This window comes from Muntiacus reevesi, chromosome 18, assembly GCF_963930625.1.
Source record: "Muntiacus reevesi chromosome 18, mMunRee1.1, whole genome shotgun sequence".
Taxonomy (NCBI): domain Eukaryota; kingdom Metazoa; phylum Chordata; class Mammalia; order Artiodactyla; family Cervidae; genus Muntiacus; species Muntiacus reevesi.
Genome location: NC_089266.1, coordinates 18,620,567 through 18,633,233, shown reverse-complemented (window position 1 = coordinate 18,633,233; position 12,667 = coordinate 18,620,567). Strand labels below are relative to the sequence as shown.

The following is a 12,667-nucleotide window of genomic DNA, read 5'->3' as shown; positions in this document are numbered from 1 at the left end:
GCGACGCACGGGGCGTGCTGACGTCACACGCCAGGGCGTGGCCTGGACTGGGTGGGGCGGGAGCCTAGGTGGAAGAGAAAAGGAGAGGAAATAAAAAGAGGGATCTGAATAATTGTTTGTGCAGCTGCGCCCGTTTGGTAAAGTGCTTGCAAGGTCCATTTTAGAAATCAAAAATAAATGACCTATGTGGAATGAAAAGGGGAGACAGGGGAGAACTGGTCTCCGTTACGTACACACCTTGACACGAGTTTAATGAATGAACTCTATTTTACATATGAGGAATCCGAGGTTCAGAAGACTAAATGAAACTTGCCCAAAACGATTACACCTAATTACAAAAAGTGGTGGTGGAAAGGACATTGGCTACAAAATTAGCTAAACCAGAATTGGAATACCACTGATTAACATGACCTTGAGCAAATTACTAAGTCTGATTCTGTTTATTCCTTCTGTACTATCACTATTAAGCATCCAACAACCCTTCGATATAGGAATCAATATCCTCATTTTACAGATGAAAAAACTAAGTCTTACACTAAACTTTGTCCAGGGTTGCACAACTAGCAAGGATTCAGTCTGTTTCCAAAAATGGTGCTATTAACTTTTATAATGTATTAGGTAACATTTGACATAGTAGTTAGGAGGAGTGGAAGATACATAATGTGTACAAATGCATGACATGTAGTTACTACGTGGTAGTTCCTCCATGATCACCCATTACCGTTGAAATTCAAGATGCTTCCCCATCACCCCTCTTTCCCTCTCCAGAGCCACAAGGAGGAGCAATGGTAGTGACAAAGGATGCCTTGGGACAAGAGTTTTGCCCCCCCCCCCCCATTAATGACTATCTAATATACAAAACAGTTTTCTTAACATGTAAGTATGATGGAGATGCATTTTCAACCCTACCATCACCAGTCGCCATCCCTGACCCAACTACCCCTCCACTATAGAAATTCTAGAGCCTCATTTAACAACAGGCAAAGAGAAGATGGCAAAGAACCAGTTCTGACACTATTTAACATGAACAAATATCAAAAGTGTTTTCATGCCCTGCAAGGGACATCAACTTCATATTACTACTAATCATTGTAACAGAAGTATCAGTTCAGTCCAGTCGCTCAATCGTGTCCTACTCTTTGCGATCCCATGAATCGCAGCACACCAGGCCTCTCTGTCCACCACCAACTTCCGGAGTCCACCCAAACCCATGTCCATCGAGTCGGTGATGCCATTCAACCATCTCATCCTCTGTCGTCCCCTTCTCCTCCTGCTCTCAATCTTTCCCAGCATCAGGGTCTTTTCAGATGAGTCAGCTCTTCACATCAGGTGGCCAAAGTATTGGAGTTTCAGCTTCAACATCAGTCCTTCCAATGAATACCCAGGACTGATCTTCTTTAGGATGGACTGATTGGATCTCCTTGCAGTCCAAGGGACTCTCAAGAGTCTTCTCCAACACCACAGTTCAAAAGCATCAATTCTTCAGCGCTCAGCTTTCTTCACAGCCCAACTCTCACATCCATACCTGACCACTGGAAAAACCATAGCCTTGACCAGACAGACCTTTGTTGGCAAAGTAATGTCTCCACTTTTTAATATGCTATTTGGGCTTATTTCAGAGAACTTTCATGTCTCCCCCATAACAAGTCATATGTAACTGCCACTCAGCTTTTCATGTAACATTGTGATTACAGGTTCTCAGGCACAGAGCCAGGCACTGTTCGGAAAAGCTTTCTGGAAGAAGTGAAAAATCTGAGACCTGATGGACAAGCAGGGAAAGAGTGGCCAGGTACTAGCAAGAAGGAACTGCAGATGCCAGGACCCATAAAAAGGGAGAGCTTGGTGACTTCAGGGAGCATAAAGTAGCTTAAAAATACATCATTAAACAGAGTGTGGGACTGGACTGATAAGGGCTATCTTAGCTAGAGCACAAGCAAACTTTCACAAGACTTAAAAATGTGAACTTTTTCCTTGGGGCAATTGAAAAAGCATTTAGCAAGGGAATGAAATGAGATTTGAATCCAGTTTCCCTTCCCCATACCTTTTTAAGTAGTGAAATTAATCTCTTTCCAATTAGAACCCAGATTTACATCCTTATTTTCACCTCTCAACTCACGAAGAATAAAGTTGCTTGAGATAGGGAAGCAACCACTTCAACAATCTCCTCCCACCTCAACTCTGCCTCTAGGTAAGACCTCACCTAAACTAGCTGAGATTTCCGTTTTCTGTGTGTGTTCCTCTAGAGGATTATTCTAATTTTTGTCGTAGGTGTGTGTGCTCTTTCTCCTCCCTCATCAACCTAGCTATCTCAAGGTTTACCTCCCCAGAGGGGTTTTGGAAAGCAAGATGACAGGAGCACGAAAGGAGAGGGCCAAGGCGAGCTTAGAACTGGGAGGAAGTGTGACTTAAGTCTGTGCTACGTGTAAGAACTCTCAAGCCTTTAGGGACGACCCCTCAAAATCAAGAGGGTGATCTGTCGGCCACCAAATCAACAGCGGATGAATTCAAGCAGGAAAGTCTTGGACTGGAGGAGGAAGCTGTGGATCGGCTTAGCCACCTGTGTGTGCAAATTTAGGGTCCCACTTCAGCGCCGACCGGGGATGCCTGGCTTCCCGGAGCAGGGGTTTTCTCTAGCCTTCTCTCCAAGACATCTCCAAATATCTTTGGAAGGCAGCGGTACTGGAGGAGAAAAGTCTGGTCCGGAAGGAATCCTAGCTCTGGATATTACATGTCCGTCTTCACAGCAGCAAAGGACGGAGCCTGGATGCACCGCCGATCCTCACGTTAGTTTGTCCCATGACCCGGAAGAGCAGCAAGAGCCGCCTCTACGCCCTACGTCCACGTGCCGGCAATAGCAGCCACGTGGGGCTCTGCGGAAACGCCTTTGCAAAGATTTGTCCCCTATGATGCCCAGTAGAGAGGAAGGGCTGGGAAGAGCGCAGGAGGAAACGGTACCGGCAGGAGGCCCGGCTCGCGCGAGCCCAGGGCTGCGAGGGGCGGGGCCAAGGGCGGGGTTTTCACTGGTCACCACCAGGGGGCGGGGCCTCGGTTCCGAAGGGTGGGCTCTGCAGGGCAGTGAGTAGCAGTTTCCTCGTCGCCTGGACTCCTCGGCTTCCGCCCTACATCAAACCCTGGCCGGACCAGCCTGGGAGTCGCCATGGAGTCCACGCTGGGCGCGGGCATCGCGATGGCCGAGGCGCTGCAGAACCAGCTGCCCTGGTTGGAGAACGTGTGGCTCTGGGTCACCTTTCTGGGCGACCCCAAGAGCCTCTTTCTGTTCTACTTCCCTGCGGCCTACTATGCGTCTCGCCGGGTGGGCATTGCGGTGCTCTGGATCAGCCTCATCACCGAGTGGCTCAACCTCGTCTTCAAGTGGTGAGACAGCGAAGCCCTCCGGCGGCCTGGTCCCCCACCCCCAAGGGCCCTGAACCTTGTGCAGACCCTGATTCCTCTCAGAAACTGCCTCAAAGGCCTGGCTCCCCGCTCCACCCATAACCTCACCCCCAGGGAACCTTAAGACCTCCCCACCCCTACCCCATGGCCACTGACTTTTCCTCTTTGAGCATCCTTGTGCATCTTGGACTCAGACCTCAGAGTCCCCATCCTAATCATTAGACTAGTGTTTAACGGGCCTGATCAGATAAATCGCTTAAGGGGGCGTGTTTAAAATGCAAATATCCCATCCCACCCCAGACATACTGATTTTAAAACTCCAGGGGAGAGCCTGGGAATCTGTATTTTTAAAAAACATCAATGGTGACTTAAGTAGCAGAAAGTCTTGCTTCTCAACTCACTCTGATTCATTTCTTCATTCATTTATTTGATAGAGTTTTTAAGAAGCTTGCTTTGTGCCAGGCTTCAACACTGGCTGCTCAGGACAGAAAAGGCTTCCAAGTTAAGGTGTGGTCACCGGGCCATGGCCAGCAACATAAGGAGCATTTGAAAACTTGCTGGAAATGCAGAATCTCAGGCTCCAGGTGGGAGCTCCTGAATCATTATCTGCATTTTAGCAAGGACCCCAAGTGGTTCGTGTGCACAGTAAATTTCAAAAAGCACTGGGGCTTAAGCTTTGCCTTTTAGGGAACACTTTCTCTTCTCCATTTTCACCTTCATTCACTAGTAGGCTCTGACACAGACTTAGAAGCCAGGAATCCCAGGCAAGTGGATAGGGCCCTTGGGGCTTATCTCTTTGTGCCACCTGTTCTCTTGGGTGCAGAAGGGAGCTATACTTCCTGCTGGGCGTGCAACTGCACCTCTCCTCACCTCACCATCTATTGCCATATTGCCAGCCTGGGGGAGGGAAGGGAGTTTCATAGGAGACACTTGAATGGGCTAGAATGGCTTGGTGAAAAACCAAATACCTTCCCTTCCACTTCTCTCTACCAGCGCTTCATCCCTGCTATAAACGGTAAAGCAGTTGTCTAATCATTTCCTTTCTACTGAGTTGCCCTTTGCTTTGTGCTGTCCTCCCTCGGAGTCTGTATCCACCTTCCTGTCTCGTCCTGTTCCCCTAAGACCATTGATTCCCACATGGCAAAGCCCCTGTTCATTTCCTAAGTATGTGTTGAGCATCTGGTGTGTGAACCACGCTCAGTTTTTGGCGGGGAGAGGCAGGTCCCTTCTGTACCTCCTTTCCCAGCCCTTGGCTTCCTAGCCAGCATCTCTGCTGTTCTGCCAACCCTTTCTCTTTCTGGCCACAGCAGCCTCTTAGTCTGCTGTGTGTTTTCCAGGGTCCAGCGAAGCACCTAGCTAAGCCAGGGGATTTTGAACTGTTTTGTCTTCTTTATTTTCCCTCAGCTTCCCTGTGCATTCCCCACCTCTGGTTTTTTTTTTTTTTTTTCTTCAATAGAAGGACTTTATTTATTTATTATTTTGGCCGCGCAGGGTCTTCATTGTGGCCTGGGGGCTCTTAATTTTGGCGCATGGGCTTTCTCTAGTTAAAGCATATGGGCTTCTCCTTGGGGGATGCTCAGGCTTCTCTTGCTGTGGCGTGTGGGGTTCAGTCATTGCAGCACATGGGCTTAGTTGCCCTGCAGCATGTGGGATCTTAATTCCCCAACCAGGGATCAGACCCACATACCCTGTGTTGGAAGGTGGATTCTTAACCACTGGACCATCAGGGAAGTCCCTCCCCCTTTTCTTATATTTGTTTTATTTATTAGTTGGCTGTGTCAGGTCCTAGTTGTGGCACATAGTATCTAGTTGCAGGATGGGGGATCTAGTTCCCTAACCAGGGGATTATACCTGGACCCCCTGCATTGAGCGTGTAGAGTCTTAGCCCCTGGGCCACTAGGGAAGCCCCGCCCCCACTACTATTTTCAAACATGAGAGACTTTCCTAAGTAACTGAGGCTGGACTTTGGGAAATGGAGAAAAGAGAAGCAGCAGAGTGAATGAGGGTTTGGGAAGGAGAGGGAGAGTCAGGTCCCGAGCTGTCTATAAATGACAAGAGCAGAGCTGGCCCTGCAGTGGGAGGGATAAGAATGGGACTTTTGAGCATCTCAGAGCACGCCCACGCACACCACAATCTCTTGCCTCCTTATCACTTTTTAAAAAAATGCACACTTTCTCCTGTTCCAAGGTAAAAAACCGTGGCAAGGCAGTGACCCAGAGTCAGATGTCCTCTCTGACTCCACCCTATAAGCCCTTCGGAGTATTCCAGGTGTCCATCTGCCTCACCCCCATTCTCCTGGCATTTGTGTGTGTGTGTGTGTGTGTGTGTGTGTATGTATGTATGTATAGTGGCATTTGCTCTCTTCTAGGTTTCTGTTTGGAGACAGGCCCTTTTGGTGGGTCCATGAGTCTGGGTACTACAGCCAAGCTCCAGCCCAGGTTCACCAATTCCCCTCTTCTTGTGAAACTGGCCCAGGTGAGAAGCCCCATACCTCCCTTGCCCAATGTGGTTAGCGTTTGGTGAATGTTCGATAGTACTTTTCAGCCAGGACCACCTAATCATCAGAGGCCTAGTCTCCTAGTTACTGGGCCAGAGAACAAAGAAACCCAGGGAAGAATTGTAGGAGAAAAATGCCCATGCCAGTGTGCCAGTTGCTCACCTTGTATCGACTAGAGCCAAGTTGTCAGGGTAGAAGTCTGAGAGCAGTGACTGCAGGCTGGGGGTGGGGAGAAGGCTTCAGGGCAGAGGGAGCTATGGGCAGTGCTGGAGGAAGGCTCTCTCATGGCCACAGGGAGGCAGCTGTGTTGAGCTATCACCAGGTGCACCTGGGCTCCCACCAAACTCAGCTGCCACCATGAACTGAGTTTCTGAATCCCCCGGCAGGCAGCCCTTCTGGACACTGTATGATCACAGGAGCGGCCCTCTGGCCCATAATGACGGCCATCTCTTCCCAGATGGCCACTCGGGCCCACAGGTACACCTTGGCATCGCCCACCAGTGGGGGTGGGGTGATGGTACCCTGGACCCAAAAGCCCCGCAGCAGGGTGGCCTGGGAGCTGGAGTTCTGGGGACCCCAGGTTATTTGGTCCAAGTGCCTGAGTGCTCAGGGAAGCCCAGCAGTGCATGGACATCTCGTGAACCATCTGCTTCTCTTCTTTTTAGCCGCTGGGTGAGGGTGATTCCTAGCTTGGCTTATTGCACCTTCCTGCTGGCGGTCGGCTTATCCCGGGTCTTCCTCTTAGCACATTTCCCTCACCAGGTGTTGGCTGGCTTAATAACTGGTGAGCAACTGGGGCAACGGGGTGGACCCAGAGGGTGCCATTGACAGTGGGAGGACCAGTGTATGATCTTCCCATTGTACGGCCAACCCCAAGTCCCGCTTCTGACAAACTACCCTGCTGTTCGGGGTGAGGGTCATATCCCCAAACTCCTTGAAGCTGCTGTCACCCTGCTTCCCTAGGTGCTGTCCTGGGCTGGCTGATGACCCCCCAGGTGCCCATGGAGCGGGAGCTAAGTTTCTATGGATTGACCTCACTGGCCCTCTTGCTGGGTGCCAGCCTCATCTACTGGACCCTCTTTACACTGGGCCTGGATCTTTCTTGGTAAGTTCTGCTTTGAAGCTTGGGTAAGTAGGGGCCTGTCCTGCCTCCCCTGTATCTGGCCTGGTGGCTCTCTGGTTCGCTGTTGTTAAATGGGACACATTGCCAGTTCACATACAGTCTCCTGAACATGGCGGTAGCCCCCAAAGGGATAGAAAGCCATCAGCCCTCTGGGTCCCAGGGGAATATCTCTCCTGGCAAAGACTCTTGCTCTCCACAGGTCCATCAACCTAGCCTCTAAGTGGTGTGAACGGCCTGAATGGGTGCACTTGGACAGCCGGCCCTTTGCCTCCCTGAGTCGCGACTCAGGGGCCGCTCTGGGTCTGGGCATCGCTCTACACTCTCCCTGCTATGCCCAGGTACGGCGGGCACACCTGGGATATGGCCAGAAACTAGCCTGCCTTGTGCTGGCCATGGGGCTGCTGGGCCCCCTGAACTGGCTGGGCTACCCGCCTCAGATCAGCCTTTTCTACATCTTCAATTTCCTCAAGCACACCCTCTGGCCATGCCTGGTCCTGGCCCTCGTACCCTGGCTGGTGCACACGTTCAGTGCCCAGGATGCACCGCCCATCCGCTCTTCCTGACTCTAGGTGCCTCCTACACCCACCTCCCCTCTCACGAAGCCCAGGCTCTGTGACCTCCATCCTTGGGAGGCGGCTCCGTCCACTTCCAGCCCCCAGCGGGCCCTGCTCACGTTGAGTTTTCTACTTCTCCCACTACCTGCTCTCAGCCCCGAAGAGGGGCCTTTTCTCTCCCAGGAAGGTCCTCCTGCCTTCCCTCCCAAGTCCCCAAAGAGCAAAGGCAACAGTGAGAACAATGGGTTTCTGTAACACTGTGAGGGGCTCGGAGCAGCCCCAATAAAGCCCTTCCACACCTCTGGACTCCTCTCTTGCCTCCGTGAACATCTCCACTGGACTTGGCTATGCGCATGCAGGGCAACCCTTGCCAGACCGCTTGTTCTGCACCCGCTCCAACCTTGTGCCCACAGAGGCTGAGAGTCAGAAGGAAAAGCCAGCCCTTTAGCCCTGGGCCCCCTTCCTACCACCACCACCTCGGCCACACAGAGGTCCCAGGAGATGCTGTGGCTATGTTCGGGGAAACCTTGTTCTTTAATCTACAGGACAGAGATCCCACTCCCTCCCACCCCAGCCTCTTGTTTCCTAAATTGGTTAGTCCAGGGACTGGAGAAAAGAGTAGGAAGCCCAGAGAACAGAGACATTGGCCCCAGAAGGCACTGCCAGAAACAAGTTTATTTCCACAAGGACACACAGTGTTAACAGGTTACAGGATACTTAACTGAAATCTATGTCCAGGGAGACAAAGCCGGGAGTGGGTTTACATGAGAACCAGACAGGCCATGGGAAGAGGGAGGGGAAGGGGCCCAGAGCTGAGCCCAGAGCTCAGCCCCACACCCCAGGAAGATCTAGAACACGCTAACAACACACAAGACACAGTGCATGATAAACCTGTGGTGGTGGGACTCCTGCCCCTCCCCTGGCTCCCTCAACCCTGCTCAGGCCCCCATTAGGATAATAAATATGTAAACAGATTGGTGGGGCCCTGGGGAGGGGAAGAAGAAAAGAATATGTGGGGTTGGGGAGAAGGAAGGAGGAGACTTAGCCCCCCAGGAGCTTCTTCCCATCTTTGGTTTCCCACAGGCTGGACAGCATTCCCTAAGTCTTGTGGGCTCCTAGCCCTGGAAACAAGGCTAGGCCGGGCTCCTGGGAGAGAAAGGACAGCTCCCAGCCTCATCCAGGTTTTAGTTTCCCTGGGCGTGGCCCACAAAGGAAGCCCAAAGGAAGGGAAGCTAAAGCTGAGGGCAGGCTCCTGGGTTCTGTCCCTGCTCCTTCTAGAACCCCCACCCACTGTCACCCTCCCCAGGCTTCAAAGCCAAAGGTCCAAGGAGGGAGTTGGGCCCTGACCCTTCTGCTTGCAGCATGCTGGGTGGCTGGGGAAATCTGGTCCTAAACAGCAGGGGGGCTCTCACCAGCCTGGAGTCCCCCTGCAGGGACCGCCTTCTCCCCGTCCCCAGACCCTGCCAGCAGAGGGGCAGGGAGGCCAACAACTTACAAGGGAGAGCAGGCCTGGTTCCACAGCTCCTCTTGGTCCCTCAGAACCCAAGAGTCCAGTCCCCTCCCTCCCCACACTTTCCCTCTCTCCAGCCCCTGAGAAGGGGAAACAGGCCCTAAGGAGTGCAAGGCAAGGCTGCCCTGCCCACAGACCTCAGGCCCACATCCTAGAGCACAGAGCTGAGGCCAGGAGAAAGATGGAGGAGAGGGGGGCTCTGTGGAGATGGTGAGGACACCAGGAAAAATGGTGAGGATCACAGGGCGGGAGCCCACCTCCCCTCCCCTCCACATCTTAAGACTGTAAAGGGACCCTCTGGATTATCCTCTGGGGCTGGAGAGGGGAGGAAGGTGAAATTAAGGCATTTCCCCCTAAGTCAGCTGAAGCCAAGGCACCAAACTTACTGTTCCCTCCTCACTCAGGGAGCCCCCAGAGCCAGAAGGTGCTTTCTGGGCCCCGTGCCCACCTTGAGCTGGCCCAGGCTCCAGGGGGAACAAGGATAGGACGCAGGAAGTGGGTGTGGGGAAGAACATGGGAGAAGGCCTGCACGGGGTACCCCTCACCCTCCAGAAAGAGCAAACTTCTGAGCTGAGACATGGGCCACGGAGGCGGAAGGGGGGCCTGAGGCAGCTTAGAGGAGCAGCAGGGGCAAGGCTGAGAGACCCACACAGCACACGTTGTTTAATGTGTGACTTTTTGTTTTTAATAGAAAAAATAAACAAAATCACAATGATGAAGCCCAGAGAGATGGGGGCCAGGGCGTCACAGGGCAGGCTCCTGTTCCATGGGCTCCTCTGCGGGCCTGTGGGGACAAGTACAGGGAGACGCGTTGAGGCAATGGTGGGGGGGGCGGCGGCTTGGTCGACAGCTGGGAGGTGGGGGGCGCCTCACCTGGGGCTGTGCTCCCGGGCTGCAGCCGCCTGGGCCTGCTCGGCCCCCACCGACAGCAAGGCCATGGCGCTCACAGTCTCAGCCTCCTCTGTCTCACCTGCCTGGGCCTCCCGCAGGGAACGGCCTAGGCCAGCAGCGAACCTCTGCACACAGCTCCAGTGTTTGCCTGTGGATGAGGGGTGGGCAGCGGGTCAAAGAGGGGCAGAAACCCCCAACCGTATGGACTTCCCCAGCCCTGGTGTGCACTCGAGTTTTTCGCCTCTACTCAGCAAGCTGGGGCCCGAGCCCCTCTGCCTGTCCCCACGTACTCTGGATCTCGATGACTTTCTCCAGCGTGGCCACTGCGTTGATGTTGGGCTTTTGCTGCAAGACTGTCTCATCCAAGGGCTGCAGCTGGCAAGGGAAAGAAGAACAAGCTTAGGGTTGGGAGTGCCCGTGGCTGCCCCTCTAACCACCTGACTCAACCCCACGACAGGGGCAAGCACAGCCTTTTGAGAAACCTCTATTCAGAAAGCCTTCTCTGGCTACCAGCCATCCTTGGGAACCAAAAAAAAAAAAAAAAACCTCCCCAAGGACCCTGGGTGCTGCCTGACCCAGGAAAGGGTCCCTCCCCCACCCCGCTGGCCCCTTGGTCCCTGGCCTATCGGCCCACCTCCCCCAGCCCCTCTGTGCTCCCCTTACCTCCACGCTGAGCAGTGCCGAGACACAGGCCTCAGAGGCATCACAGATGGCGGTCAGGTCGTGGCCTCCCTCCAGGGCCAGCACCACCCGGCCCCCTGCCAGCGTCATCAGCTGCCTGGTCAAGTGGCCAAAACCTTCAGGGAAGGGTGAAGAGGAGGATGAAACGGTTAATGAAAGAAAATCAACTCAAAAAAAAAGTAAGAGAGGAGAGAAAAACACAAGAGATGAGACAAACAGCACAAAAGAAGACAGTGGATTTAAACCTAAACAGATACCCATATAAAACTCAATGTCGTGGACTGAATGTTCCATTAAAGACAAAATGAAGAGGCTAAGAAGATCCAATTATACATCTCCCATCATGAGAAACCACCAATGAAAACACACAGGGTCATCACTCTACAGCTGCATGAGGAGGTATACTCCCCCACCTGTCGGCTCCTCAAGGCCAGGGCTGGCAGAGGGAGAAGGGAGGATGCTGCCAGGATGATTCAAGTCTTAGACCTGCCCCAGCGCTCCTCTCAGGGCTTCCTAGGTGGCGCTAGTGGTAAAGAACCCACCCACCAATGCAGGAGACATAAGAGATGTAGGTTCGATCCCTGGGTCGGGAAGATCCCCTGAAGGAAATGGCAAACCACTCCAGTATTCTTGCCTGAAGAATCCTATGGACAGAGGAGTCTAGTGGACTGAAGTCTACAGGGTCACCAAAGAGCTGGACATGACTGAAGCAACCTGGCATGCAAGCACGCACAGCACTCCTCCCAGCTTCCCACTTGTCCCCACCATCTTCACTGCTCCATAGCCTCCCTCAATCCCCCAGCAGGCTCACATCTGGCGGTGACAGAGTAGCCACCCAGCGGAGACAGGTGTCCCTCAACAGCATCAAAGCCAGCGGAGACCAGGACCACATCAGGTGAGAACTCGTGGGCAATGGGCATCACCACTGTCCTGCAAAGGGAGGGCCCGAGCTGACCCTGGCAGGTGACTTGGCCAGGCCTGTGTCCCCACAGGGCCGACCCCCTCCACCAGACCAAACTGCGTGCTTTCTGCCCCTCCCACGGCAGGGCCCAGGAGCTCCCACCCCTCCCCGGGCTCTTCTCAGTCCCCACCTGAAGGCCGTGAGGTACTCCACGTCTCCGATGGGGGGGTCCACACCTCCCGTCCATGCCACGTTCACATTGTACCCCACACCCGGCCCTCCGCCAACCTGGCAGCACAGTAGGGGGCAGGGGGTTACTTTCACTGCCGGAGTGCCCAGATGTTGCCCCGCCCTCAGCCCTTCCTTCCAACCCTCACTCCACTGACCTCTGTTCTGCATGGAGGGGCAGTTGACGCGTGGTCCTCCCACTAGGAGCCCAGACTCCCCAGGTTACCAGCACCACCACGGGCCTCCACGGCTCCCTGCCAGGTCCCATTCTGCTACCTCCCCGTGGGCCCCGAGTTTGAGCCCAGGTGCTGTACCTCTTCAGGAGCCCCGGAACCCGGAAAGAAGTTCCCGTTGTCATAGCGATGCAGGGAGATGTAGAGCACAGAGGGATCGTTGTAAAATGCTTGCTGGGTGCCATTGCCATGGTGAATGTCCTAGTGGGGAGGGGTGGAGGCATCAGAAAAAACGGCCCAGGCTCTGACCCAAAGGTCAAAATTCACCTTGCCCCCAACCCTCACCCTATGGTGAACTCTGGGGGTGCAGTTTGCCCCTAGATCCAGGGCTTCCATGTTCCATGCACAATGAAATCCCCCCACGCTTCTTTAACCACGGTCTGTGGGCCAGGACGTGGCACTGCACAGAGGAGACACAAAGCCAGGGGATGAATGTTGGTGGCTCTCCCTGCAAGTCCCCTCTACTCAGCGCAGAGGGGGACAGTGAGGTTAGCCAGGAATTGAAACATTCTGAAGAAGAATCCAGTGTGATGAACTCTGAAGCCCAAGCTAGGCTTTAGAGAAATCAGATCCCTTCTTGCCGAGGCTTGCTCCTGGCTACTTCCCAGCTCACAGGGAGCAAGCAATAGGGGCCTCTCCCTCTGCTGAGAGACGCA

The 12,667-nt window shown here is 53.6% G+C and overlaps 2 protein-coding genes across 11 annotated transcripts in view; one reads left to right on the top strand and one right to left on the bottom strand.

The window, feature by feature from the left end:
• Positions 1–3,042: 3,042 nt before the first annotated feature.
• Positions 3,043–7,873, top strand: G6PC3 (glucose-6-phosphatase catalytic subunit 3). Of its 3 annotated transcripts, XM_065909360.1 has the most exons (7): positions 3,043–3,375; positions 5,762–5,868; positions 6,277–6,367; positions 6,556–6,674; positions 6,854–6,995; positions 7,213–7,351; positions 7,583–7,873. In XM_065909360.1, the coding sequence occupies exons 1-7, from the start codon at positions 3,158–3,160 to the stop codon at positions 7,820–7,822; spliced, it is 1,056 nt and encodes a 351-aa protein (XP_065765432.1). In that variant the 5' UTR covers positions 3,043–3,157; the 3' UTR covers positions 7,823–7,873. The 3 variants fall into 3 exon arrangements, with proteins under 3 accessions (XP_065765432.1, XP_065765434.1, XP_065765433.1); XM_065909361.1 differs by having other exon boundaries at positions 3,046–3,375; positions 7,213–7,724; XM_065909362.1 differs by lacking the exons at positions 6,556–6,674; positions 7,583–7,873 and having other exon boundaries at positions 7,213–7,375.
• Positions 7,874–9,736: 1,863 nt separating this feature from the next.
• Positions 9,737–12,667, bottom strand: part of HDAC5 (histone deacetylase 5) — a 36,553-nt gene continuing 33,622 nt past the window's right edge. For 7 of the 8 annotated variants that reach the window (XM_065910250.1, XM_065910254.1, XM_065910256.1 and 4 more), the window contains 7 exons: positions 12,093–12,212; positions 11,741–11,838; positions 11,461–11,579; positions 10,632–10,765; positions 10,259–10,343; positions 9,951–10,116; positions 9,737–9,861 (listed from right to left, as the gene is read on the bottom strand). In XM_065910250.1, coding sequence (XP_065766322.1) covers positions 9,822–9,861; positions 9,951–10,116; positions 10,259–10,343; positions 10,632–10,765; positions 11,461–11,579; positions 11,741–11,838; positions 12,093–12,212 — 762 coding nt within the window. In that variant the 3' untranslated portion in view covers positions 9,737–9,821. Of the gene's footprint in view, positions 9,862–9,946; positions 10,117–10,258; positions 10,344–10,631; positions 10,766–11,460; positions 11,580–11,740; positions 11,839–12,092; positions 12,213–12,667 lie in introns of those variants that run through there. The other variant, XM_065910253.1, reaches the window with a different exon arrangement.

What these genes read in the sequence shown, in the direction of transcription:
- G6PC3 (XM_065909360.1), top strand. Translation starts at nt 3,158, where the DNA reads ATGGAGTCCACGCTGGGCGCGGGCATCGCGATGGCCGAGGCGCTGCAG. An exon ending in GTTGGCTGGCTTAATAACTG is followed by an intron (nt 6,675 to 6,853) that starts GTGAGCAACTGG and finishes CTGCTTCCCTAG; the next exon opens with GTGCTGTCCTGGGCTGGCTG. An exon ending in ACTCTCCCTGCTATGCCCAG is followed by an intron (nt 7,352 to 7,582) that starts GTACGGCGGGCA and finishes TCCTGACTCTAG; the next exon opens with GTGCCTCCTACACCCACCTC.